The sequence below is a fragment of the Mobula hypostoma genome, chromosome 5 (assembly GCF_963921235.1).
Source record: "Mobula hypostoma chromosome 5, sMobHyp1.1, whole genome shotgun sequence".
NCBI classification, from domain to species: Eukaryota; Metazoa; Chordata; class Chondrichthyes; order Myliobatiformes; family Myliobatidae; genus Mobula; species Mobula hypostoma.
In genome coordinates this window covers 144,154,251-144,181,330 of record NC_086101.1, presented here as the reverse complement: position 1 = coordinate 144,181,330, position 27,080 = coordinate 144,154,251, and the positions used below count along the sequence as shown (strand labels likewise).

The 27,080-nt window shown below is 37.4% G+C and overlaps 1 protein-coding gene across 13 annotated transcripts in view; it reads right to left on the bottom strand.

Annotated features, from left to right (window-relative positions):
* Window positions 1-27,080, bottom strand: part of LOC134347065 (nuclear factor 1 B-type-like) — a 314,847-nt gene that overhangs the window by 65,741 nt on the left and 222,026 nt on the right. For 7 of the 13 annotated variants that reach the window (XM_063049136.1, XM_063049132.1, XM_063049141.1 and 4 more), the window contains 4 exons: window positions 22,091-22,219; window positions 20,866-21,053; window positions 13,554-13,722; window positions 9,364-9,449 (listed from right to left, as the gene is read on the bottom strand). In XM_063049136.1, coding sequence (XP_062905206.1) covers window positions 9,364-9,449; window positions 13,554-13,722; window positions 20,866-21,053; window positions 22,091-22,219 — 572 coding nt within the window. Of the gene's footprint in view, window positions 1-5,637; window positions 8,543-9,363; window positions 9,450-13,553; window positions 13,723-20,865; window positions 21,054-22,090; window positions 22,220-27,080 lie in introns of those variants that run through there. The other 6 variants (XM_063049134.1, XM_063049143.1, XM_063049138.1 and 3 more) reach the window with 4 other exon arrangements.

Sequence of the window (27,080 nt, the reverse complement as noted above, 5' to 3'; positions counted from 1 at the left end):
TGAGAGCATCCTGTCTGGCTGCATCACGGCCTGGTATGGGAACTGTACTTCCCTCAATCGCAGGACTCTGCAGAGAGTGGTGCGGTCAGCCCAACACATCTGTAGATGTGAACTTCCCACTATTCAGGACATTTACAGAGACAGGTGTATAAAAAGGGCCCGAAGGATCATTGGAGACTCAAGTCACCCCAACCACAAACTGTTCCAGCTGCTACCATCTGGGAAACAGTACCGCAGCATAAAAGCCAGGACCAACAGGCTCCGGGACAGCTTCTTTCACCAGGTCATCAGACTGTTTAACTCATGCCGATGGAACTGTATTTCTATGTTATATTGACTATCCTGTTGTACATAATATTTGTTATAAATTACTATAATTGCACATTTCACATTTAGACGGAGATGTAAGGTAAACATTTTTACTCATATATATGAAGGATGTAAATAATAAAATTCATTTCAATTCAATGCCAGTGGTGAAGGAACAGATTATAGAATAAGAAGAATGTGGGATCTGAGAAAGAACAGTTACGAACTTGCCATTTTCTTCAGTGCTCTCTATATCACTGTTGGCTATGGACTTATTGATAATCATACTTTCCATAGTGATGGAAATAGTCATGTTCTTGCAAATCTGGTATTGTCTTCTGCAAGAGAGGGCATGGTTTTGCTGAGGGGGGGGGGTGCTGCAGGGTTTGCCTGCCAATGTTGAATTCATAGCAGTGTGGGGAAGTTGTGAGATGTAGGTACAATGCTTGAAGCTGTGCAAAGCATGTGGTGATATGGTGCAGAATATAAATGTCAGGTAAGTTATACCCACTGACAGAGATTATTAGAAGGTGAGAGAAGCAACAACAAGTGTTTTTGTCTCATGGCCTAAGTAAAAGGCAAATCTTGGTGACTACACCTCTGTATACCAGACCTTGGCATTTTATTCCTGGATTGCAACCTCCTCCTACTGAAGTATTACATTGGCTTCCTGTGGAGAAGCACCTGTCTCTTCCTCTTCACCTCAGCCAATGAGCCAACTACGGCAGTGGATGAAAGCTTGGGTGTCCATTCTCATCCAAGAAATTTTACAATGTGGGTATTAACTTCCATTGACTGCCACAGCCAGTGACACCTCCTCTTTCAGATGTGAGACATTGCCTTAGTCAGTGCTGGTCAGAATTATCTGGTGCTCTTCTTCCGCAAAATAGAATACCTGGGTTATCCACCAGGGTCTCAAAGCTGAAAACGAGTGGTCTGCAGACTGTACATACATCCTGAAACACGCTGAGATCCCAAAGCATGTTCCCAATGCACTGGCATCTCAATCTGGGTGGAAGTTTTAATGGTATTAATTAATACTTCCACCCCTCTGTATGGTAAGCACAACACTCTGCACATGGCAGAGTAAAAGCGGTGGTCAATGTTACTGCTGCAATTCTCCTTTACCTTCAGGACACAAGTTAAAACTACCTTCTGTTCAGTGGAATGAAATATAATAGTAAATAGCCAAGTGGCATGGTTTTAGCATTTTTTCAGCTCCATCCTGTGTCCTTGCACGTTAACGGGCAGCTTTAGCTATTGTTAAAAATTTCTCTTCCAATATGGCCAACAAAACAAGAATCAGTATCACAGAACCATTTCTACGTGAATTTTTTCTTTAAAATACCTGTTGCTTGGTCCTCTATTAACCCAGTGCCACATTCATAACAATGAAATATACAGTAAGGAGCATGACAAATGTGTCATTGTACAGATTGTACATGTCACCTGTAATTCCTTTTAAAATATACCCTCCCAAGGTATTAATGTGCACTTGTGCGCTTTATATGAACCTGTCCCACAAAACAAATATATTTGAATACATATATTTGATATTAATGCATTGAAATTTGACAGAACAATGCATACTTACGTTATCTCCTACAGTAATTTCACTCTATTTTTCAATGCCACTAAGCAGTTTTATAACAGTAACAAGTGCTAACTGTTCACCAAGAACAAGTAAACACATCTTTAATACACTGTTACGAAGTAGCTAATGTCCTATTACGGAGGATACTGAGTCAAAATAGAACAAGGAATTTGCTTATGCTCGCTCGAATGTTGAATTACATAGCTGTACCAAAATATTTTCAAACCATCTCTTTCAATTATTGCCATAAACAGCTAAAGAGTGAAGAAACACAAAGTAAATATGGGTATTTGCTCTCAAGAAAGGACAACAAAAATGGACAGATTTAGTTTGGAATGCTAGAAGGGACAGGAAGTCCATGAACTTAAACAAGCCTGATTTTCCATGGCCCATCAATATTTTGACTGCAGTTTCCTTTCTCCACTTCCTTTAGATGAAGCATATGTGGAATGTGACCCAACTTCCTCCTCACTATATCTATACATTCAACCTTCACCTTGGTAGTCCTGTGATTTGTCTTTATGTCAAACTGCCAATCATATGCCAGAACACAATGAGAACATGGAGCCTGTGGGATCCTGAAAGCAGCACACTTCCTTGCACTCCTGAAAAGATCCCCGTGGGAGAAGAGCTATTTTACATTGGTGCGATTTTCCATTCACCATGTTATCATTACAGCTGCATTCTTTGTGAGTCCGTCACTTCCACCAAGCGCTAAACTTGAAAGAAAAAAATACAACCCAACAATTCTAAAATGTAGCATACAAGTCAATCATGAAATGTCAGATTATTCTTGACCAATGTGCTTTTTTATCATCTTTGGTGAATTAAAGCCAGAGGAATATGCATGTTAATTTGTCAAATGGAAGAACATGACTGATGCATTGTATTGCAACCAAAAGTAATCACAGAAATATAGGACTCATCCTGGTAGCTGAAGACAATTACAGGTCTCCATATGTGCTGTGCTACATTTGTGCTGCTACAGCTGTTCTCTGTGAGATATTCTAGAAGAGTGAGAGGGGTTAGCTGTTGGCATGTCAATTATGGCAGGGCTCCATTTTGTACAACCAATTCTATTTTGCAATCTGATCTTTTCATCAATCATGCAAACCTAACAAATAGACTGAAACTTTAGTGACCAATCATTGCTCATCCGGAAATCAAGAAATAGCAGCAGAAAATTTGGGCTTAATTTCAAATACAACCTATTAGCTATCAGGTTTGAGCAAGTCATTGCGTATTGCATTCAAAGGCATAGCAATTCCATTTTGGTGGATAAAATATTTGAGAACCGTTTCTTTACCAAGTTGGGAGGTTGTCAGTCAAATTTAACATTATGAATACTAGTTCTTTATCCCTAAAATAAATATCTCTTCTAATTAAAAAAAGTTGCTAAATGCCAAATAGATTCCTGTCACTAAGTACAGATTATACCTTACTATATCTATTTGAGTGCCCAGGTAAGTATCCGAGTTTCATCCATATAAGATATCTAATGGAAGAACTGCTGAACTTCTCTCAGTTTGGGGTCTTTATCTTGTTATTAATGAAGTGTATAACACTGGAAAACTGGAACTGTTCCAGAATGCATGAATTTAATTCACATCACACTTCAGTTCAGTTAATAAATACTATTTCAGGCTTCACTATTCTAAGTATAGGTGACACTTAATCAGCAACACCTAGAAATAAGTCATGTTTTGCAGTATGTAGGGAAAATTGATTTTGGTAATTGCCTTTAGAAATATCAAACCAGTAAGGGAGAAAAGAGGGGTCTGTTTTTTAATGAATGGATTCACTCCTGTGCTTGTTACATATAGCTCTATGTAAATGCTAATACTACATACATATTCACAGTCTATACATTGTTCACATTTCCATTTGCTGGTTCAAATCTTAAAACTGTGAGGCTGAATTTACAATAAGTACAAAGTTATCTCACTGTTTAAAAAATGCAGGTTTTCTGGTGCAGACACAATTTGCTCACTTGATACCCTGTGATTTTTTTAATGTGATGCTATTCATTTCTAATCGTTACAATTGCTCATTAACCTGACTGGCCAATTAACTACATATACAGACAGAGCAAGCAGTGTACGGATTTTGCTTGTTGCTGTTTCGATGAGTGTGGCAGACCCATTTTGTATGCTCTAATTAGTTATAGATAGACACTGCAACAAACTGCCACCAACTACCTCATGCTGCTTGATTAACGGCCATGCCACAGATGTCAGACAGAGACCATGGCTATAGATTCCCATCAAGATTCAGACTTCCTTTATACTGACAGATGAAAGAGCTCTAAGTAGTTAGAAAACTATAAGCCATGTCCTGTCTTTCTCTATGCATTCTGCCACGTTTGCACCACTTTGAAAAGAAACTACCAGTTTCAACAGATCAGCTTTGCAGAGACTAATATATCTGCATACAAAGGCATTAATCAACCATTGATGGTTGCCCTAAGTTAATAGGCTGACCCCACAAACATTCACTCAGATACTTTATTTAAATAGATGGATGAATTATATTTTAGATCAATTGACAACAGAATTATGAAAGGGCATTCTCAAAATTTTATTTGTTCAATTGATATATTTCCCATTACAATATGTTTTGATAAAGAATTACCCTCTGATATGTGGCTTGGTACTTTCTAAAATTAAAGATTACAGTGTGAAGTATTAGTAAATATTTCTCTGCTCAGAGCACCTAAGGATTTCAGTGCAATACTATTTATTACTAAACCTGAATGATATATGTAATCTTGAACTCTGCGTCTTGTAAGCAACTTTATCGCACTTTGTTTCAAATGAAATAACTGTAGAAGTGGTAAAAAGATGCAGCTTATCACAACGTTGGCGTGACATTGCTTTACTGTCCACAGTTCATCTGTAGAAAAAGTCCAGGTTTCCCTTGGAACACAAGCCACTTAACAATGTCATAAAATATTATATGGTCACATGATATCATACCATAGATATTATAAATCACAATGCTGGCAGCAACAGTAGAGGGAATAAGATACACAACTGATGTTATTTTACACTAAGGGTCACCACCTATTAAAATATCCGCTGATAAAAAGACATATCAACTCATCCTTCCTATTATTGTTTTCCCTTTTCTTGGCTCATATATAATGATGACTATTTACTTCGTTGACTTATTCCAACCTTTCTATTTACTTGCATTTTTTTTTGCTCTGCAAGTACAAAGGAATAAGTATCCAATACCATAAAGTAGATAAGCAGCATGAACTTTCTTCCAAATTCACATCTCTGGAGCACCAAATACAATGCAAGTGTCTGTGTCCAATTCATTTGCACTCACTTTGCTTTCAAGATCATAAACTACAATTCTATGCTATATGTACAAAAATAAATATTAAAATTGTTTACTTACAAAAGTCTCTTGACATTTTCAGTTTTTATTCCATAACTAATGTTAACGTAAGTGCAGAAATTACCAATGCTGGATATATATTTAAAATGTACCACCTAATACAGTCTGTCAATTAAAGCTCATTTCTGACAGACTGCAATCTTTTATTTCATGCTAGATCTGTTAATGCTACTTCGTACATACTGCAAAACCACCAGCTGCTTTGTATGATTAACTTACATCTATTTCTAAGCTATACAGTTCAGACAAATTGATAACAGCATTTTTGTTCCAAAAATTTGCATAAGGGAAATGAACAATGCTGTTAATGTCATTTCTGATGGCTTCTAGTGAATTTAAAATACAGATAAACTGAATGATTGCTACTTAGTTTGAAAGTCTAGTATGAAAGACTGCTTACAAGTTACAGAGAAATTATAAGTGTGTAAATTATACTTTATTATGACTATACTAAATCTAGACACAGTAGATAATTTCAGTAATGTATTTAAATCCATCTTGATTAATGAAAAATAGAATTCATAGAATATGAAATACATAACTTCTATTAAATAAGCATTAAATTTGGATTTTGAGTGGTTAATTCTGAAGTGACTGCTTTGGGAAGAATATGGAAAGAAGAAAATACAAATTTATTCTTATGTTTCTGCTTTTATTGGGTAGAAGTTGTTTTGATCTTGCCATGTGCAATACAGAAATTGAAACTACATTAGGAATGACAATGCAGCATCAAAGACCTAACTTATAGGAGTTTCATGTCTTGCTTTCATGAATCGATTCTGCTGTGGCTATGAAATGTGAGTTTGTTTGGGGGGGTGTAATTCAAAATGCTAGAGCTTTCAATAACAACATTGCAATGCATTTAATGTTTATGATCATTTTCTCGGAAGAATTTGATCGTGCATGAAATCCCATTAGATTAGGATAGAGCATGATCATAAGAGCTTCTAACAGGCGAAGCTGCTTCAGATCGCACTCACTAACAAAACCACAAGATATATATGCTTTCCAGAATAAAAATCATAAGTAAAATGAGCACTGGTGGTTCCTGAACATGAAGCACCCAGCAATAGAAAAGATGAGGCTTCCAATCAGTGAGCTGAATAGAGGCTGGCATAGAAATGGGAGATATGTTGCTGGGAATGAGAAGTGTTCCTTTAGATAAAAGTAAAGATCTTTGGGAACAAGACTTACAGACTTCAATTTCTGAGGAAACTTGGAATGAATTTTTAAAATTGGTCAACACTTCATTGTTATGAGCTCACCTACAATTTAAAGTGGTCAGTAGGGCCCACATGACCAAGGATAAATTGTCTCGCTTTTATTTGCATATATCTCCTTATTGTGATAAATGTAATAATGGAGAAGCTTCACTCATTCATATGTTTTGGACATGTCCGAGTCTTGAAATATATTGGAAAGAAGTATTTCAAACCTTCTCGGTACCATTTCAAGTAAATTTTAAGCCTAATCCTTTGACCTCTTTATTTGGTATTGTTGGAGGAAAGGATATTATTTTGGAGAAATCTGATTGGCACATTTTGGCTTTTATTTCTCTTATGGCTAGGAGGGTGCTCTTGCTTAAATGGAGAGATGTGGTCCTGCCCACTCACGTTCAATGGCTGCGTGATGAGGTGTCATGTTTAAATTTAGAGAAGATTCGGTGTTCAATTTCTGAATCTAATCAAGACTTTCAAACATTGTGGGGTCCTTTTTTGAACTATTTTCAAAACCTTTGGTTTGCCATTAAAGCACAGATGATGGCTAATAATATACATTTTTTTCTTTACTAATCAGCTTCGGTCTTGGTAGTGGGTTAGTTTTTTTTCCATATAATAAATTTACTATATTTCAATATTATGAATTAATCAATTTGTATGAATATAGAGTAAGGAGTTTGTATGTGCGATTCAGTATAATGTATTTGATATGTTTCTTTTTTCTTGAACTCTGTATTCTCCTATTTAGAAAATTAATAAAAATATTGAAAAAGAGATGGAAGAAAACCTATGTATATCTTATAGCACAATCTACTCAATAACCTTATATTGCTGCTTCAGGGTTAATTTATGCTCTTTGCAGCAGCATATACCTGGGTGACTAATAGAGGGGCAGTGTGCCAAAATTACCTCATTCACTCAACTAAAGCTGCCTTTGAAAAATGACCATGGACAGTTATGTCTTAAAGTTATTTGTTCTTCTCATTTTCTAGCAGTATTATCTGCAATATCTTCTTGCAGGATCAATATACCAAGCATTAAGCTTGAGATGAATGTGGTGCTTTTATTTTGAAAATCTGACTATTTTAAGGGAAATTTAATCAAAGATATTAGAAGGGAAAATTGTAAGGAGAGATTACAAATAAATATGACAGAAAAGGATAGAGAAGCAAAACCACTAATTATTACTTTGTGGCTTTTGTGGTTGGTGTTCAGATGTTCATAAACGAGCACTTGAGGTTATTTTGGCAAAGATACATTTATTTAAGCAATAATGGACATATGCATGCACTTTATTGCAAAGTTAATGTTGAAGCCATCAATTTGTCATGGATGCTGCATTCTCGATTTACCGTGGCTACGTCCATCAAGTCTGCTATTCAGTTCAACCATATTTCAAGGACTGTTTACACTTAAGCCATTTTATTAAGTGTTGATTTATGTTAGAATACTCTGCCAAATACTGCAATGTTTGTATTGATGTTGCTTATTAATACTGAAGCAATACAATTTAACGAAAGGAAGATATTTTTAATTGACCATCTGAGTATGTTTCAGTATGTAAGAACAGTGACAGGGGGGATGCCTCATGATTGGTACATAAATCATATTTACCTACCACCACAGATATTTATGCATTTTGACAATTTCTGTGCAGGGACAAAATAACTAATTTATTGGATTTTCAAATAATATAGGACACCATCAATAAGGATACGTATTGTGGATTAATTGAATCATACAGCACAAAAATGGGCTCTTAGACCACCACATCCACATCAACCATAGTACATTCTAAACTAATCCATTTGTTTCCATGGGATTTTGGAAGTTTCTCAGCCTCCTTCTCTTTTATGTGATGAAACTTTGCATCAGTGGTGTTTGAAGACACACACTATCTGAAGACCAAAGGCAATCCCAGTCAGAACCCTTGACAATTCAGTTGTGTCCTTCTCCTCTAATTCACACTATATCAACAATATTGCATTTGTCTTCTTTGAATGAGTCCTGCGGCCTTAAAATGATTCACAAAATTGATTGTAAATAATGTGTAGTTTCTTTTCCCTTTAAGTTGATATATCATTATTATGCCTGCTTGTTTTACTTATAAATCGCTATAATGAACAACTTAAGTCATCTATTAGTTCCATGAAGGAAGTCTGTTAAAATAATGGAGAAAATTCAACCTTGGAAAGTTTCATGGAAATGTTCTGATTCCAGATTCAAACCAAATGATGCATGCTATTAGAGAATGGAGGAGAACATTCATCCCAATGATTCTCTATTAGCTTCCCATTATTTTCCAGTATCCTTGCAATTTTTTTTGTTAAGCATTTAACTGATTTCTCTGTTGGTTTACAACACCTGCTGACAGAAGATCGGATAATTATGGAAAAGGATTTTGACTCATTTTTTAAAAAACCTACAGGAATGTTAGCTGTTTTACATATAGTTGAACTCTTAAGCTCTTCTGATCTCAATGTTTAGCAGCTACGTGTCATCACCACTAAAGCAGTCAAGACTCCCATAGCAATGCACATGGAACACAGTAACAGTGTGATCAATAATGCTGTTGTGAACTCTTGTTTATCCTACAGTTAGTGAAGCAATAGGAGCCACATTAGGATTCTCATCACAACCAGAGCCTCATTATGTTTTGGAGTGGGGAGGGGAAGTGGTATTCACTTCTGTAAAGGCAAGTATAGGCCAAGTTCATGTTTTGATTTCTCACCAACAGTTCTACGGGGCGAAAGGCTTTGATGATCAGTGGTGTGCTAACAGTATGGATCTGTATGTGTATATATCGAGACAAAGAGTGACAGGAATTTTGCCCACCTGCTGCTGGTGTAAAAAGGCTGGGTCCCTTGAGCTGAGTCCCACAAATTGCCGGTTGGCAGGGGGTGTACCTGAACCTGTATAGGCTGGTCAGAAATAATGAGAAGTTAGCATTAATTCAACAGAAAAACAGACCTTTTATAATCTGTTATATACACACCTTTCATTGCATTATTAAAGCAAACTGTTGTATATGGCAAATTTCTCAGATACCCAGGCAAAATATAGTTTTAAGTTGAAGATAAAGTAGAAGTCGTCAAAGTATTCAGTGAGTTAGCTAGCTCTACAGATATTCCTTGTATTTCCAAGATCTGCAGTAATTGTTTTTTGGGCTTTAAGAAAATGCTCTGCAAAAATTAACAACTGTATGCCTATCTCAATAGTAGGGGTAAAACAGCTTAAGTGTTGCTCCTGGCAATACTAACAGAAGAATTTATTCAACGAGACATTTGATTGTCTGTATTTTTAAGAGAAGACATTAATTTTCTTTAATGAGTTAACATCTGCTAAATGAAATCATATACAGTGGAATACAATGTAATCAGTGCAATACTTAAGTCTAACAAAATTAACCTTTTTTCTTTGTAATGCATTCTGGTGTGATTCTGAAGATTGCTCTATGGCCTAGATTTCAATGGATGTTATCGTGCTTTTATTACTGCCAAATCGAATTAGCAAATTTCAGTACATTTTTGGCTTTTGGTTCTCAGAACACAGGGAATGGTCCAATCCAACCACTAAAGGTTAAATAAATTGCCTAACAGTTTGATCAAACTGCTGGAGACATGCCATCAAAGTGGAGCAAGGAACATCTCTTCTTTCAGGAAAACCATCTTCATAAATAAACTGACAGCTGTAATATTTTTAAGGATGGAAAACATGGGCATTTGTACATAAAATTTGTGATCGCAATGAAAAACAGCATGAACTCAACATTTGAACAAAAGCCTGCTTAGAAAATTATCTCCAGCCATTTTGTGGTGCTTGGTTGCAGATGCACATTCCATTATATTTTCCAAAATTAATTTGATTACTTTAAATAGCCTGTATGTTCTAATGCAGTAGGGAAAACTGTCACCACTGAACCATGCAGCTTTACTGAAGCAGGGATACATTTCTGAGTAATCACTCCAGGAATGAAAGGGTTATCATAGGGGGAACATTTGATGGCTCTGGGTCTGTACTTGCTGGAATTTAGAAGGATGAGAAGGGATCTCACTGAAACCTTTCAAATGTTGAAAGGCCTAGACAAAATAGATGTGGAAGAGATGTTTCCCATGGTGGGGGAGTCAAGAACAAGAGAGCACAGCCTCAGGATAGAGGGGCATCTATTTAAGCAGAGGTGCAGGGATATTTCTTTAGCCAGAGGCTGGTGAATTTGTAGAATTTACAACCATAGGCAGTTGTGTAGGCCAGTTCATTGGGTGCATTTAAGACAGAGCTTGGTAGATCCTTGACTGGACACGACATCAAAGCTTATGGGGAAAAGGCTGAAGAATGGTGCTGAGGAGAAGAAAAAAGGTTCAGCTATGATTTAATGGCGGAGCAGAGTCGATGGGCCAAATGGCCTAATTCTGCTCCTATCTCTTATGATTTGAAGATTTGGTTGAATGTCACATACAACAGGAAGGGGAACAAATCACCTGTCATGATCATCTTTCTTTTATACTTATAATCTTTGATTAGTTTATGATTTTGGACTTCACCTGCCTTTTCAGGTTTAATTGGCGGTTTTACATCAAAGTACATTTCCAAAAGGTTTTGGTGCACAAAATGCTGAAGCAAAATAAATGGGTATTGCAAAGGCCTCGGAGTACTGCTTATCAAAAATGACTGCACTTCAATACAAATTAGCATTGCAAAACCTTCTATTCAGATTGTAAATGTGAGTGGAGTTTCTGGTTTTTCTACACTTCTGCTTTTCTATCCCACTCTAATTATCCTCAACTTACCACCTGTTGAGTAAAGTTTAAAGTTAAATGGTACAAATGTTTCATCTATGTTTAATACAAGCTCCAAGGTACAACCAGCTTATGTAATAATTCTGATGTTTCAACTCTACCTGACCTTTCTTTATTGCTTTGTTCATCTGATTCCCACTTTCCTTAACTTGTACCATTAACAATTTTATCATTCAATTGCTCCTGCTTCTATCCCTACTCTAGAGGCCATGTTCTTCCTGCTCCTTTTTCTGCATATTGAAGCTTGCTTTCTCTCTTATCTTTTCTACTTCTGATGAGAGATCACTGATCTGGAATGCTTCCTTCGTCTTTTCCTAACCTGCTAAGTGATTTCTAGCAGTTTCTCTTTTTCCCTTACTAAAGCTTTTTGCTCTATGATTTATGAAAGATTAGCTTTATTTGTCACATGTACACTGAAGCATACAGTGAAATGTGTTGTTAGCACCAAATCAAATCAAATCAGTGAGGATGTTGCAGGGCAGCTGGCAAGTGTTGCCACCCTTCTGTCACCAGCATAGTATGCCCACAACACACTAACCCTAACCATACATTTTTGGAACGTGGGAGGAAACTGGAGCACCCAGAGGAAACCCACACAGTTACAAGGAGAATGTACAAGTTCCTTACAGATACTTGCAGGAATCGAACCCCAATCTTACAACTGGCTCTGTAAACAATTGTGCTAACTGCTACGACACCATGCTACCCCTGTAGCTAGTTTGAATGTAAAAATAAAATTGAAATCTAGAAGAAAATCACATTTTGGAATAGTGAGACTAATTTTATTTTATGGTTACTGATTTTAGCTTTTGGAACCAAGTTATTTATCCTGTCCTTTCCTTCCTTTGCTGGAGCAGAGTCTGTGGCTGCTAAATGGCTCCAGGTACCTTGCTAGATAGCTAACGTTATTGAAAAGCTCTGGATTCGAAGTGCTGGCAAATGGTTCAGTCACAGGTTCTGGCTTTATCTTGTCTTCACCCAAAACCAAAGATCAGAGAGTGGCAGTGAGGAGAATGACCCATGGCAAATATTAACTCTCCTAACCAGGAACACTGAGGTCAATTGTAAAAGCCACTACCCTACTATTGTGTGATTAACTAACTAAACACAGATGGAGGATTAAACTGAGGGCTTTTGCAACTGAGCTGGTGCTATTCAGCTACTCACTGTGTAAGCCTGGAAAACCACTGGGGAATCTCTGCTGCTTTTACACTGTCTTTATTAAGAAATGGACAAATTTGCTCAAACCATAAGTGCCTGGTCAGCCACAAATAAAACTTTTTAATTGATTTTGAAATGAAAATCATTCTGTAAGAATACATGTTACAAATTTCAACAGTATAGCTGTCCCAATAAAGCTCATGACAGATGCTTTGGGTTAAGGAAAAAATATGCACATACAGCATTCATTGTAAGCTCACCTTTAATTCTTGGGCTCAGGACAACTACCTGTACTTTATACGTGACCAGACACGGGTCTGAACAGCTGAGAAGCTGCAAAGCCACAGCAAATCAATTAGTACACAAGTCGCAGCTGTCTGGAGGTTTTCTCAAAAGAAGACATTGTTCTCTTATTTCATTGCTGACAGTCTCCCACGGAACCCATTAGTGAGCCTTTGTTAACTTCATCCAGACAGAGATACAGAACACAGTGTGGCAGTTTAACCACAGTACTTGGGAAAAAGATGATCTATCTCAGCACGTTCCAGCACATCTGATTTTCATCATTAATACAGTCTGCGACTGCTCTCTTGAAATTTGCTGTGGTCAGTCAAAGCTCATAATACCGTTTCAATTGTAGGTTGCAGCTGCCACAAACCAAATTTTCTGGAATAATTTATTATTACCGTAAAATCAAAAGTTCGAGTATAATTATATCTCCATCCAATGCAATTCTTTGTTTTGAAGGAGCTGATAAGTTAACAGTCAAATAAGCGGACCTTTACTGAAATTCATAAGTTCACAAGAATTAGCCCTCTTCATCAAATTGGCTGTGTAAAATTATTGCCACTCTATTGTGTTTGCATATTTTAGGTTCTGTTTTAATAATGCAAATGAGAGAGAAAAGCACAAAAGGCAAGAAACAAACTCATTTAACTAAGCGCATGTAACTCAGCGAAAATACTTCTACAAGATATTATATTAGTTACCTCATGAATGTGAATTCTATTCCTGCATCAGGAATTTATAACCACAGGGTAACACCTCATCTAACTTAATGGTACTTACTGGATGATGGGGATGATGATGCCTCACCTTCGGTTGATGTAGTGATGGGTTTAGTGTCTGAAGACATGGCCAGGGTCACCGGTCTGGACATGCCATGATGGGGTGAGGGAGCCAGTACTGATGTAAAATGACCAGGCACTTTGCCCACTACTTGACCACTACTATTTGGCTGTGGAAAGGAACACAAGAATGCAAATCAGTATTCCCTCTTCATAGCTTTGAACATTGGAAATCTTTATTTTTAAACTTCAAAATTTAAACCATTGAAAACATTTTGGAACAAGAATCCAATATTTGTAATAAGTGTCGAACATTCTTATGTACACAGTTTTACCTATGATAACATATAGAATTTGCTGTGATCTGTTCATGCTAGTGGTCAGGTTCCACTTAAACCTCTTCCCAACCATCCTCATTTACATTTCCCAGTGTAACCCTCTATCCTTTCCTCACTTATATCCTTGCACAACAATCAATCCTTCCGAGGAACAGCATATTTGGGGAGGAAAGGGATTACCAATGTTTCGGATTGCAACCCAGCATCAGAACTGAGTATTCATATTTACTCTGTTTTCACTATTCCCTTAAATTAATCTAAATTACTTACTTCAATCACTTCCAGTGAGAGTGAGTTTCACATGATAAAAACCTTCCTTCAGCATTCTATATTGAATTGATCACTTGTCTGAAAACTTGTTCCTATTTTTTTCCCTTCATGTGTTTTAAAGATTTCTGTAAACCTATCTGCATAATTACCTCTATTTTCCCAAATAAGTTGTGACTTATTACTTGTAACCTTTTGACCTCCTACCCTATGGGACGTTCTTCTAGACTCCATGTAAATACAAACTGTTGTGCTGTTGAAATCCTGATTTTAGCATATTTACACATGTACACAGGAGCAGACTTTCCAGGAGAAATGGCAGCAAATATAAGCATTCAGCATAACTACAACACAAAACTACCAGAATTTCTGTTATCAGTACTCCTCTGTTTTCCAACTTTTTTTCTGGCATGATCAACAAAATCAACGTTCTGACAAGTAATTAAATTATTCATAAGCCCTTCATATTGTAAGATGTCTCAAATGCAATGTTTTGATACACCATGTGTAAGGGAGTTTTTAAACTAAGATGAACAAGTAGTATTTCCCGCAAGTCCTAATTTTATGTCCATAGTTGGTAACTTCCTCAGACAAATGTTTCAACGTGTAATGAATTTTAAAACAGTTTATGTCTTTGCTTCCAAATGTTGCTGTGGTATTCTAATTTGTACCTTTAACTTTATGTGTACTCTCCAAACCTTATGTCACACCCTGTAAATGTTTAACATATTGATTAAAGTTTGTGCTATTTTGTTGATATTTTATGATTCCTGGAATCATACAAAGATACATTCTACTCCCAGACCATTTTAATGCTTGACTCACACAGTATGTCTATTAACATTCAACAAAATAATGTTCAAACAGTACTGTTCTCATAACTTCAGAACTAAGGCATCCAACATATATCCTTTGGGATATGAATGTTGGATTTTCAGAAGGCTGCAATTTATTATGGGGAATGATAAATGTGTGGAATTAAGCTAGCAATTCCAGCATGTGGAACGTTTATAGCAAAACCTATTTGTGTTAAAATAATAGCACCTGATAAGCAAGATTGCTTTTGGAACAAAGGATTTAAAAGAGGAAACTTGGATATAGGTTCATCCAAATGAACTACACTGTTAAAGACTTATGCTTACTCTTGTGAAAGTAGTCCATTTGCCTACTCAAAAGTTGTATGCATTTGCTTTGCAACAAATTACTTAACTCACTTTTCTATATTATTTGGAATGTTGCTTTTATTACCTCTGATATGGCAATCCATATCATATTAAACATTTCTGCAAACCTATTAAACTTTTTTTCTTCTTTCACTAATGGCAGCATCTCAAGGAAGAGTTATTTTGTTAGCAACCATTATGGACATCTTGCTTTTTCAAACATAATTTGATCTGTGAATTTTGTGTTTTGGCTAATCCTTACAAGACCAATTTCCCCCAAACCCATTCAAGTAGTTGAAAAGTCGAATATTGTTCTCCATAGTTTAGTATCTCCGCTTTACCCTGAAGTGCCACTTACTGGCTATCATTGAAACAAGCTGTTTGGTGAAGATAGTAGTTGTAGACTTTATCTAAAGCAAACTGACTGCTCTCTTCTCTATACAGCATGATCCTCAGAACCTCAGCAAAATACATCACAGTTTAGACACAAGACATTTAAATATGTTAAAGAATTAGCTCTGAATTTCTGCAGTTTTTGGGATTTTTGGTAGAAGAATTATGACAGCTTCCTTCCTTGGAGAGGGTGCAGGAGGGAAAGAGGGTCAGAGCTGATGAGTAGTGTATTTTTTGCAGCTCGTTTTCAAAAGTGACGGCATCAATTTATTCTCTAGATTCTGCAATGTGTGCTTTAGAATAGGATGCACAATGCAGACTATTTACCAAATACTCATGAACTCTTTCTTGATTTGTGGAAGTAACACCTGATTCCATAAAACAGGATGTATTTATTAATAAAACTACATTAATAATTTTCTCGCTTTTTCCATTATCATTTGTAATACAAGAGTTACTGAATGAAACTTCTTAACATGTGAACACCATCTGCTTCATTTTTATTTCTTCAAAAATGTAATCCTACCCAGACTGTTGCAATAACAATGACTAAAGTTTACAAGGCTCAGTGACTTAATTTCAAGCTAATTTATGAAATATTTTAATAAACATTAAAAGGAAATGAGAAAACTTTAGTTGGAGCAATGAATCCAAGGGCAATGGGCTATTTAATGATTAAAATATTTAACCCATCCTTCATAATTTCCTTCTGTCATTCCGTCCACATTCATCTTGTACACTAGTATGGAATAGGCCCAACAAGCTACTTAACCCTTCTAGGACTGCAAAATATAAGACAAAATCTAACATAAGTTTTTCAGTAAATGTTACATCATGAAATATAATTAAATTTAGGATAAATCTCAAATAAATTAATCAGTCAGAAAAAAAATAATTTGTAATAGCTGAGACAGATATGCATTATTTTGCAGAGAGCTATATATAGAAGTAAATCGAACTTTAAGAATTTTTTTCTATCACTAATGTGAAATGCAAATAGAGTTTAATGTGGAGGTACGTGAAATGATCCATACTGGTAGGAAGAAAAGCAAAATATTACTTAGATGGTGTAAGATGAATGCGCAAGTATAGCAAGTAATCAGAAAGGCAAATGAGTTGTTGGTTGTCATTGGAAGGAGACAGGTAAAAGAACAGGGCAGCATTATACAGAGCTGTGGTGAGGAGAATCATGTACAATTTTGTCTCCTTATTTCCAGGAAAACTTATTTGGAAAACAAAGATTCATAAAGGAAAGTTTAAGCAGATTAGACCTATATTGTTTGGAAATTTGAAGCATGAAAGGATTCTTTTTAAACATATAAGTATTTAAGGGGCCTTGACAGATTAGACACAAAGTATTTTCTCTCTGGTGAAAGGGAATATAGACCTAGGGACTATAGCTTGGACATAAGGGGTTTCACATTTTATACCGTTAAAGAAGGAAGCTCTTCTCTAGTCATTTATGAACCTCTGTAATTCTCTACCCAAGAACAACATGGAGGCTAATTCACTAGAACATCTAAAGCTGAGATAGACTGTCAATCTTTAGGATATTGGGTAGAAGAGAGCAGATGAAGCCAAAGAGTGGGCCAGGCAAGAAGACTTTGAATGGCAGTGCAGGTCCCAGAGAACATACTACTTACTACGGTTCCAACTTTTACCAGGAAAGAAAGTAACATATGGTATAACCCCTTTCCTCTTTATAGATTAACTCCACCTATACAGAGTCCTGTCATATGCCCTCCCTTGCCTAGAAAACATTTATCTGTGAGCTTCAAGACTCACCCCTTTTTAGGTTTATTGGCCACTATTGAAAAAAAATCATTGTGATCTGTACTGCCAAAAATCCCATTCTTGTACATCGATAATCTCCCCATTCTTATATGTCGCTAACCTTCCCTTCTTTGTATATTCTTGCATCACCCTCTATGTCCTGTTAATTTAAATTTTCCCCAAAGTGAAAATTGTTCAGAAGCAGTCAAAGTACTCCAGGTTCAAATGGTTTAGGGCACAGGCAACGCTATCAGATTATAACCAAGCAGCTTGCTGTTACATCACAAATAATGCATATTATAACATCAAGAAATTACAAAATACAACTGCCACCAAGAGCAGTTGCAATGCACTGAAGTGCTTACACCAATGAATTTTGAGAGTTGAGAATATGGAATGGTAGAAATAGTGTGTTCAAAGGACAAAGGTGAATTGGAGAGGAACAGTAATCCGGATTGAAAAGAAAGGGAGGGAAAGGAGGGGGAATTAGTAATTAAAAGTAGGAGTGCAATAACCTAGAGTAGATAGCAGAAAGGAACGGTCTGCAAGAAAATGAATCTCATGGTTGTATACGGCGACACACATGTACTTTGATAATAAATTTACTTTGAACTTTGAAGAAGCAGAGAGAATGGAGAGAACTGCATTCAGGAGTTAGAGGAAGAAGGATACCATTAATTTAGAGTAATAAGGAAGAAATGTTCCAGAACAGGAAGGAGGCAAACAGGAATCTAGGAAAGAAACAGCCATTTCTGCAGTCTCATATTAACTTCCAGAGTCCTGCATTCATCCCTGTCACATCTGTACAGCAAAGACAGCTATGTCTGACTATTGTTTATTGATTATAGCTCTGACTTCAATACTATAATTCTAAACAAACTCATCATCAAATTCCAAGACAATGAGACATAGACATAGGAGCAAAGATAGGCCTTTTGGCCCATTAAGTCTGTTTTGCTATTCCATCATGGCTGATTTATTATCCCTCTGAACCCCATTCTCCGACCTTCTCTCCGTAACCTTTGACATCCTGACTAATAAAGAATCAACCAATCCCCGCTTTAAATATACCCAGCAACTTGGCCTCCACAGCCACCTATGGCAAAGAATTTGACAGATTCACTATCCTTTGGCTAAAGAAATTCTTCCTCATTTCTATTCTAAATGGATAATCCTCTATCTTGAGGTTATGCCCTTTGGTCCTGGACTTCTCCCCTATAAGAAACATCCTCTCTATCTAGGTCTTCCAATATTTAATAGGTCTCATTAAGATCCCCCCTCATTCTGTTTAACTTCAGCAAGCACAGGCCCAGAGCCGTCAAACGCGTCTCATACATTATGCCTTTCATTCCTGGTATCATTCTTGTGCTCCTTCCCTGGACCCTCTCCAATGCTAGCACACCTTTCCCTCAATAAGGGGCCCTACACTACTCACAATACTCCAAGTATGGTCTGATCAATGCCTTATAAATCCTCAGAATCACAATCTAGTCCTCTCGAAATGAATGCGAACATTGGATTTGCCTTCCTCACCACTGATTCAACATGTAAGTTAACCTTTAAGGAATTCTGCACCAGTACTCTCAGCTCCCTTTGCACCTCTGATTTTTGAATTTTCTCCCCATTTAGAAAATAGTATTCACCTTTATTCCTTCCATCAAAGTGCAGTGTATTTCAATTCACTGTCTAAGGAACTTACCTGATGAACAGTAGGCAAGACAAGCTTTTCAAGGTGCCTTGGTATGTGTCAATAATAATAATAAACCATTACGTAGCATTCCAGTGAGGGAAGGAAGATGGAAACAAGAATCTAACAAGGGAAGGTGAATGAACAGCATTTCAGAGTAAGAAGGAGATGGGCACCAGTGATCTGGAATGTGAAAGAGCAGGTGATCAGTATTCTAGAAGAGGGAAGGATGGGAGCAGCAGTTTCTTTTCAAAGTTTTTTTTAGCATGTCAGACCGGTCAGTCAGCCATTCTCATCTGGCACATGGTGTCAGGATCTGTCTCCTTTCGGATTAACTGGGCCACAATATGAACGTTCCTTTTTTTACAAGGCCGAGTGGCTAGCTCGACGCTCAAACCGGCATGAATGGAAAGCATGCTCGGGGAGTGGCCTGACTTGGATTTGAACTCGGGAGCCTTTGCTCCGAAGTCCGGCGCTGATGCCATTGCACCACCAGCCGGCCCCTTTTCAAAGTGGGAAGCAAAGAAGTAACAATAATCCAAGGAACGTAGGGAATGGAGAGAAGCAATAATCAAGAAAGGGGAGCATGGCTGAAGATGGGTAAAATGATTCTGCCAAACTGGAATGAGAGTATGAAGAGATTTGAGAGGAATATATGGGACTGAATATGAACAAATGATCTGAATAGGGGCATTGTTGGTGGAAGATAGGCAGATCCTTCATTGAGGCATTTTAGGAACAGTTGAAGAGGTAGTCTATCACACACGTTTTGCTACTCTGAAAGTGAGTCAGACTAAAGACAAACAAGAACCTTTTAAGCCATGGATTTAAACGATCAATGTAAACTAACAACACAAGTAAATTCCAAAACTTTGGCAGCTGCTGTGAGAAGTGTAGAGATCCTTAAACCTTTCACTCTTTGTGCAAGTTCAGACAAGTAACCTGAGTGTTCAAACACACAAAACGCCGGAGAAAGCAGTATCCATTGGAGGGAAAAGGACAGTCGATGTTTGAGGTTGAGACCCTTCAGGGAGAAAGGATATGGCCAGTTTAAAAGTGGGGGGGGGGAGGAGGAGGAGTTAGAACAGGAATTGGTGGGTGACAGGTGCATCCAATTGACAGGACAATGATAATCAGGTGAGGGAGGGGGAGAATGGAAATCATGTCAGAAATTGGGAGGTGATAGTTGGAAAAAATGACTAAGGCCTGAACAAAATGGAATCTGAAAGGAGAGGACAGTGAACCATGGAATAAAGGGAACATGAGAAGAGGAACTGGAGGGAGAATATGTGAGTGATGGGCAGATCAAGGGGAAGGTAAGGGGAAAGCGGTGGGATAAGGGAAAAAGGAAAGAAAGCGAAGTGGTTACCAGAACCTAGAGAAAATGATGTTCATGATGTCAGGTTGGAAACTACCAACAATGTGTGTACATAAAGACTCCAAGACACACTACCTCACATCCCACTATGAAACTCCACCACCTTTGAGAAATTACGTATGTATTTATAAACGGACAGAAAAACAGTGCCACGTGTACTTGCATGTGATTTTCTGCTTTAGAGTCAGTTTTTAATGATGTAGTGAAATAAATAAGTTACACAGTAGGTCTTTGGCCAGTACTTCCAGCTCAATTATTGTAAAAAAAAGATGGCCTTTCAATTGTCAAAAATTAACATTTCAGCATTAACTCACCTGGCTTGTTTGTGGATTGGATGGCCCGCAGCCAAGTTGTACAAAGTTCTTTGCTGTGTCCTGAGGGGTAAGATGCGGTGGGTATCTGATTGTAGGATGCGAGAAGTAACTACTGGGAGCAGGAGGGAGAATGGAAGAGGCTGAAAAATGTAGCGGAGATGGAGAAGGTGGGCTTCTCGTTGAGATGACTAGAAACAGAAAAGAAAAGGTTAAAAAAAATTGTGTATTTCCTTTATACCATTGGCCTTATCTGTACATCTCATATTTTCAGTTCCTGTAACAGTGAATATTGTTTCTGTGCATAATATAAGCTTAGTAATGGCTTCTGTATACTGCAAAGAAGGATAAAGACTTAAGGAATTATAGCTCAGTGCAGAATTTTTTCTAAGTAAACCCCAGCACCCAATCTAATTTTCTATTACCATCGTGGTTTGTAATCAGTTTAACAGTTTGGCTGTTGTGATTGTTTGAGCCTGTTAATTCAAAGTGTACTGTTCCCTTTGATGGATATTGCTGGAGCACACTTATTTGTCCTTTTTGCAGAGCTCTTTCAGAGGAAAAGTACTCCGAAGAGAATAATTCAATTACTACCTTGGAAAAACACAGACACCATTCATGAAGAACTATATGCATGCTGAACTTCAAGATTTTTTTTTCTTTTTAAAATCAAGAACATTATACTACCATTAATGGTTCTACCATTAGTAAGCACGAATATTGAATCCTATGGGAAAACAAGCCATTGTATTTAAAATTTTTCATTAGTTATATTTATTATTGTGTCAATGTGTAGAGAAAGACAATGCAAGCTGATACAGATTTTTTCTGATGTTCCCTCTTCCTTATTGTTTTCTTTCAGCAAACATACTCTGCACGTTTCCAAGAATCCAACAGAAATTTATTGAACAGTTTGGCAAGACCAAAGAGGTAACAAATAGCCAGGTTCCCCCTCAAACTTCAATGTGCACTGCATAGCACAAAACAGAAGTAGATACCAAAGCAGCCACACTTTGAATACTGAGTGCAGCCTCCAACTATGGTTTTGCACTGTGCAACAGCTAAAGTGGTCCAAGTGAAATGTTCTTGGTTGAAATGAAATCTCCCCAACCTGGTTTAGTAATGTAATGTGCATCATCAAAAGGACCCTGAGAGGATGGTGCATCAACTGTATTTTCCAATTTGTTTGCATTTATTTAAATCACAGATAAAGTATGAATTGAATTACCACTGTGTCCTGGGATGCCAGGGTGATGATGCGGTGGGAAAGTACTCAGTCGTGGTGATGAACCTTGTGGAGATGTGGGGTCACTATATATTGGCTTCTCGGGCTTCTTCATTGTAGGAGATGACATTTCTACCAAGTCATAGATAGAAATATGAAAACAGGTAAATACTTATATACAGGTGTATTAGGCCACTCTAGAAAGGTGTATTGTTTCAGTACAACTTTGCCAGTATCTCTGGAGAACCCGCTATTACCACTTTTGGGTCAGTTGCTGTCAATCACCTGTGCGTGTAACGGCCCAAAGCCAAACAAAAAAATAGCAGAGAAATATGGTTAATAAATGGGATCATTCTTAAGATGCAAAAACTATTATTTGCTTACTCTTCTCACCCTAACAATCCAGAATTATTCATCAGCAAACTAAAAGCAAAAGACACAGTAATAAAATTACTATAACCTTCAATGAAAATAATATTGCTGCTATTTCATCTTTTAACTCAAGAAAGGAATGAACAGATCATGGCATGTTGCATAATTACATCAAAGTGCAGCCAATTTAGGGAATATGTTAACCAATAAGGTCTCATGAACAACAATAAAATTATCTGACACCTTCCTTTCCAGTCCTGTAGAAGGGTCTCAGTCTGAAACATTGTCTGTTTATTTCCCTCTATAGATTCTGCCTGATTTGCTGAGTTCTCCAGCATTTTGTGTGTGTTGCATAAAATTTTCAGCACCTAAAGAATCATTTGTGTCTACCATTTGAAATTTGGTTTGTTAAAAAGCTCAGATAGACCAGAAACAGGTTTACATCTTTTTTATTGTATATCATCAGAAAAACATCTGAATCAAAGTAAATGTGCTTTTACTACAATTATCATTTTACACACTAACTTGCTGACTGTGAAATTAGGGAGTTTAATGATTCATATCTGGCTTGTCCTCAATAAATTATTTTCAGTTCACTTACTGAAAGTTTGGAAATGCATACATGAAGGTAGGAATTCACTTGCACTGTAAAATAACATTGTACGGAGATCTTTGCCAGTTTGTCATTGTATTCTGTGTAATGATTTGTCCACCTAAAGAATGTGATCAAAGTACTTTTCATGAAAACTTCCCATCAGAACCAGTAACTTCAGGAGGATCACACAGGATGCTAATTTTAATACCATAAATCAATGAGTTGCTTTGCTATGTCTCCCTCCTTGCTGTGAAACGGGGACACCTCTTTTTCGCTTATTAGGGAGAGAGAGAGTCTGTGGTATGCTGAATACCGGGTGAATGAGTAGTCTTTGGATACTGTAAGTCTGTGTCTTATTGATGTTCTGCTGCACACTTGAGTGCTCGATGGGAGATACCAATGCTTTTTTGCTGGTGGAGTGGGTGTTGTTGCTTTGCTGCTGCTTATGCGTGGGAGGGGAGAGCTGGGGGGGGTGCTTTGGGGCACATTTAACTGTCATTCATCCTTTGGGGCACTCCTCTGATTTTGTGGATATTTCCGAAAAAGAATTATTTCAGGATGTATATTGTAGACATTTCTTTGACATTAAATGTACCTATTGAAACCTATCTAAGATGTGCTCTGACTAGTAAAATGAATGGTCGATGCCTCAAAGTATTGAAGGAAGTCATTATGCAAGTTGAGGAACTCAAAATGGAAAAATAGAGTCAGATAGTGACTATGCACTCACTTCTCAGAGGCAGATCTGATTCCTAAAGAAGAATGTTCCATGAAGCCAATCAGAATATGGCATTGGGAAAAGACATGGTCAAAGAAGTCAATGCAGACTGCTACCTCCCACAAGTTCCTGGGTATCAACATCTAAGAGGATCTATCATTGGGCCAATATTATGATGCAATCACAAAAAGCATACCAGTGGCTATACTTCATTTGGAGTTTGAGGAGATTTCGTGTGTCACCCAAGACTTTTGCAAATTTGTAGAGATATATAATGGAGGGCATTCTAACTGACTGCATCACTGCGTGATATGAAAGCTCTAATGCACATGACCAAAGAAGGATGCAGACTCACGTTATAATTCAGTCTGCTCCAACACAGGCATAACCCTCCTCATCACCAATGACATCTACAGAAGGTGGTTCCTCAAGAACGTGGGAATCCATCAGAAGTATTTATCACATGCATATCAATACTTACAGTGAAACGCATTGATTGTGTTAACAACCAACACAACCCGGGATGTGTTGAGGACAGCCTGCAAGAATCACCACAGGACCCTCACCATCCAGTACATGCCGTCTCCTCATTACTACCATCGGGGAAGAAGTACAGGAGCATGAAGACCCATATTCAATATTTTATGAACAACTTCTTCCCTTCTACCATCAGATTTCTGAACGGTACAGGAACCCAAGAATGCTGCCTTGGTATTCCTCGCTCGCTAATTATTTACTTATATGTTTATTTGTTGTAGCTTTTATGTCTTTTTGTATCGTACTTTTACTTGTTTGTTTGTTGTAATTTTTATGTCATAAAATCTGTCGCAAAATAACAGATTGCATAACATTCTGTATGTCAGTGGTAATAAACATGATTCTGATTCTGATTCTGACCTAGGTCTAGTTCAAGAAGAAATTTAAGGACCTTCCTTGTATAACCAAGATCAGAGCTACAGAAACATATCCCACATATATGTGGCTAAACAAATTTGTCATTATTTACACAAATACTTTACATATCCTTCGTAATTCAACATTATATACTAATAATCTGATATATTTTTTAACATACTTCCATCTTTTTTGAAGAAAAAGGCAGTGAACAACAGCCAAATGTAGCAGCACTCTGTAAAGGACCTCTACAATGGTCAGAGTCTTCCAAAGGAAAGAGTACTTATGAATGTGAGCTTTGATTTAATGTGGAACATAGTAAGTTCAATAATGATGGAATGCTTGTAATACTTATCCTCAGAGCTGATCCTCTCATTCTCAACTTCTTTCCTCATAGAATGCAGACCCTGGACCACTGCTGCAGCCATTAGATAAGCAAGGTACCAAAGTGTTTATTCAGGCAAGGCACCACAAAAGTGAGGTATGGCTTTGGTCTTACCCAGATTCAAAACTTAGTTGGCATTTTGCTTCAATTGTGCTTATCACTTGTGTTTAAGCTGATGTTTAGAGAATCAAGGACAGAGTAATGGGAACATGGAGACCATCACTTTGGGGTTGAGTTTCCTTTCAATCCTTATGATTCATATAAGATACACCCAACTTTGATAATGGTGTTTATTGATTACCTTCCAGCACTGAGAAGTCATCTCTCTGGCGTGTTGTACTGCCTAGGCTGAGGTAACACACGCAGTTCTATTACATCAAACAGCTTCAGCAATGTACAATCTCAGAGAACTTGCAATATATTTCTATGTTAGACATGGAGGACACCTTGTATTTGTCAGAGGTTTCATGGAAGGAATGTCTTGTTTATTTAAGTAATACAGATTGAGGATATTGCACCATTGGGTCAAAGGTAGAATGCAGTGAATTGGGATCGTGATAGGATTGACACTCAAGGGTGTTTCTTTTGTCCTGAATAAATTCAGGCTTCTTAAATATGTTCTGGGTTTTATTCATAGATACAAGAAGGGAACATTCTTCAGACCTCATTTATCCAACATTATTTCTGGCACTTATGATGCACAAGTGTGACATGCCTTGTGTCAAATGACTATTGTTAACAATAGATACATCAAACACGACCACAAAATACAAGCAAACAAGTAACATAAAGTGCTCTTTATTTTGTTCATCACAAGTTGTGAACTGAATTATACACAAATGGGGACATGCCGTTATAGAAAATATCTACTGCGAGACTGAATATTTGGGCTATGACATCCCGTTAGAACAATGTTTTTGTTTATTGTCTTTTTATTTCCATCAAATAAAGTAAAGTACATTTATTATCAAAGTACAGATATGTCACCATTTTCAACCCTGAGATTCATTCTGTTGTGGGCATACTGAATATATCATAAGACCATAAGACAAAGGAGCAGAAGTCGGCCATTCAGCCCATTGAGTCTGCTCCGCCATTTTATCATGAGCTGATCTATTCTCCCATTTAGTCCCACTCCCCCACCTTCTCACCATAACCTTTGATGCCCTGGCTACTCAGATACCTATCAATCTCTGCCTTAAATACACCCAATGACTTGGTCTCCACTGCTGCCCGTGGAAACAAATTCCATAGATTCACCACCCTCTGACTAAAAAAATTTCTTCGCATTTCTGTTCTGAGTGGGCACCCTTCAATCCTTAAGTCATGTCCTCTCGCACTAGACACCCCCATCATGGGAAACAACTTTGCACATCCACTCTGTCCGTGCCTTTCAACATTCAAAATGTTTCTATGAGGTCTCCCCTCATTCTTCTAAACTCCAAGGAATACAGTCCAAGAATGGACAAACGTTCCTCATATGTTAACCCTCTCATTCCCGGATTCATTCTAGTGAATCTTCTCCGTACCCTTTCCAACGTCAGCACATCCTTTCTTAAATAAGGAGACTAAAACTGCCCACAGCACTCCAAGTGAGGTCTCACCAGCGCCTTATAGAGCCTCAACATCACATCCCTGCTCCTATACTCTATTCCTCTTGAAATGAATGCCAACATTGCATTTGCCTTCTTCACTACCGACTCAACCTGGAGGTTAACCTTAAGGGTATCCTGTACGAGGACTCCCAAGTCCCGTTGCATCTCAGAACTTTGAATTCTTTCCCCATTTAAATAATAGTCTGCCCGTTTATTTCTTCTGCCAAAGTGCATAACCATACACTTTCCAACATTGTATTTCATTTGCCACTTCTTTGCCCATTCTTCCAATCTATCCAAGTCTCTCTGCAGTCTCTCTGTTTCCTCAGCACTACCGGCCCCTCCACCTATCTTCGTATCGTCAGCAAGCTTAGCCACAAAGCCATCTATTCCATAATCCAAATCGTTGATGTACAATGTAAAAAGAAGCGGCC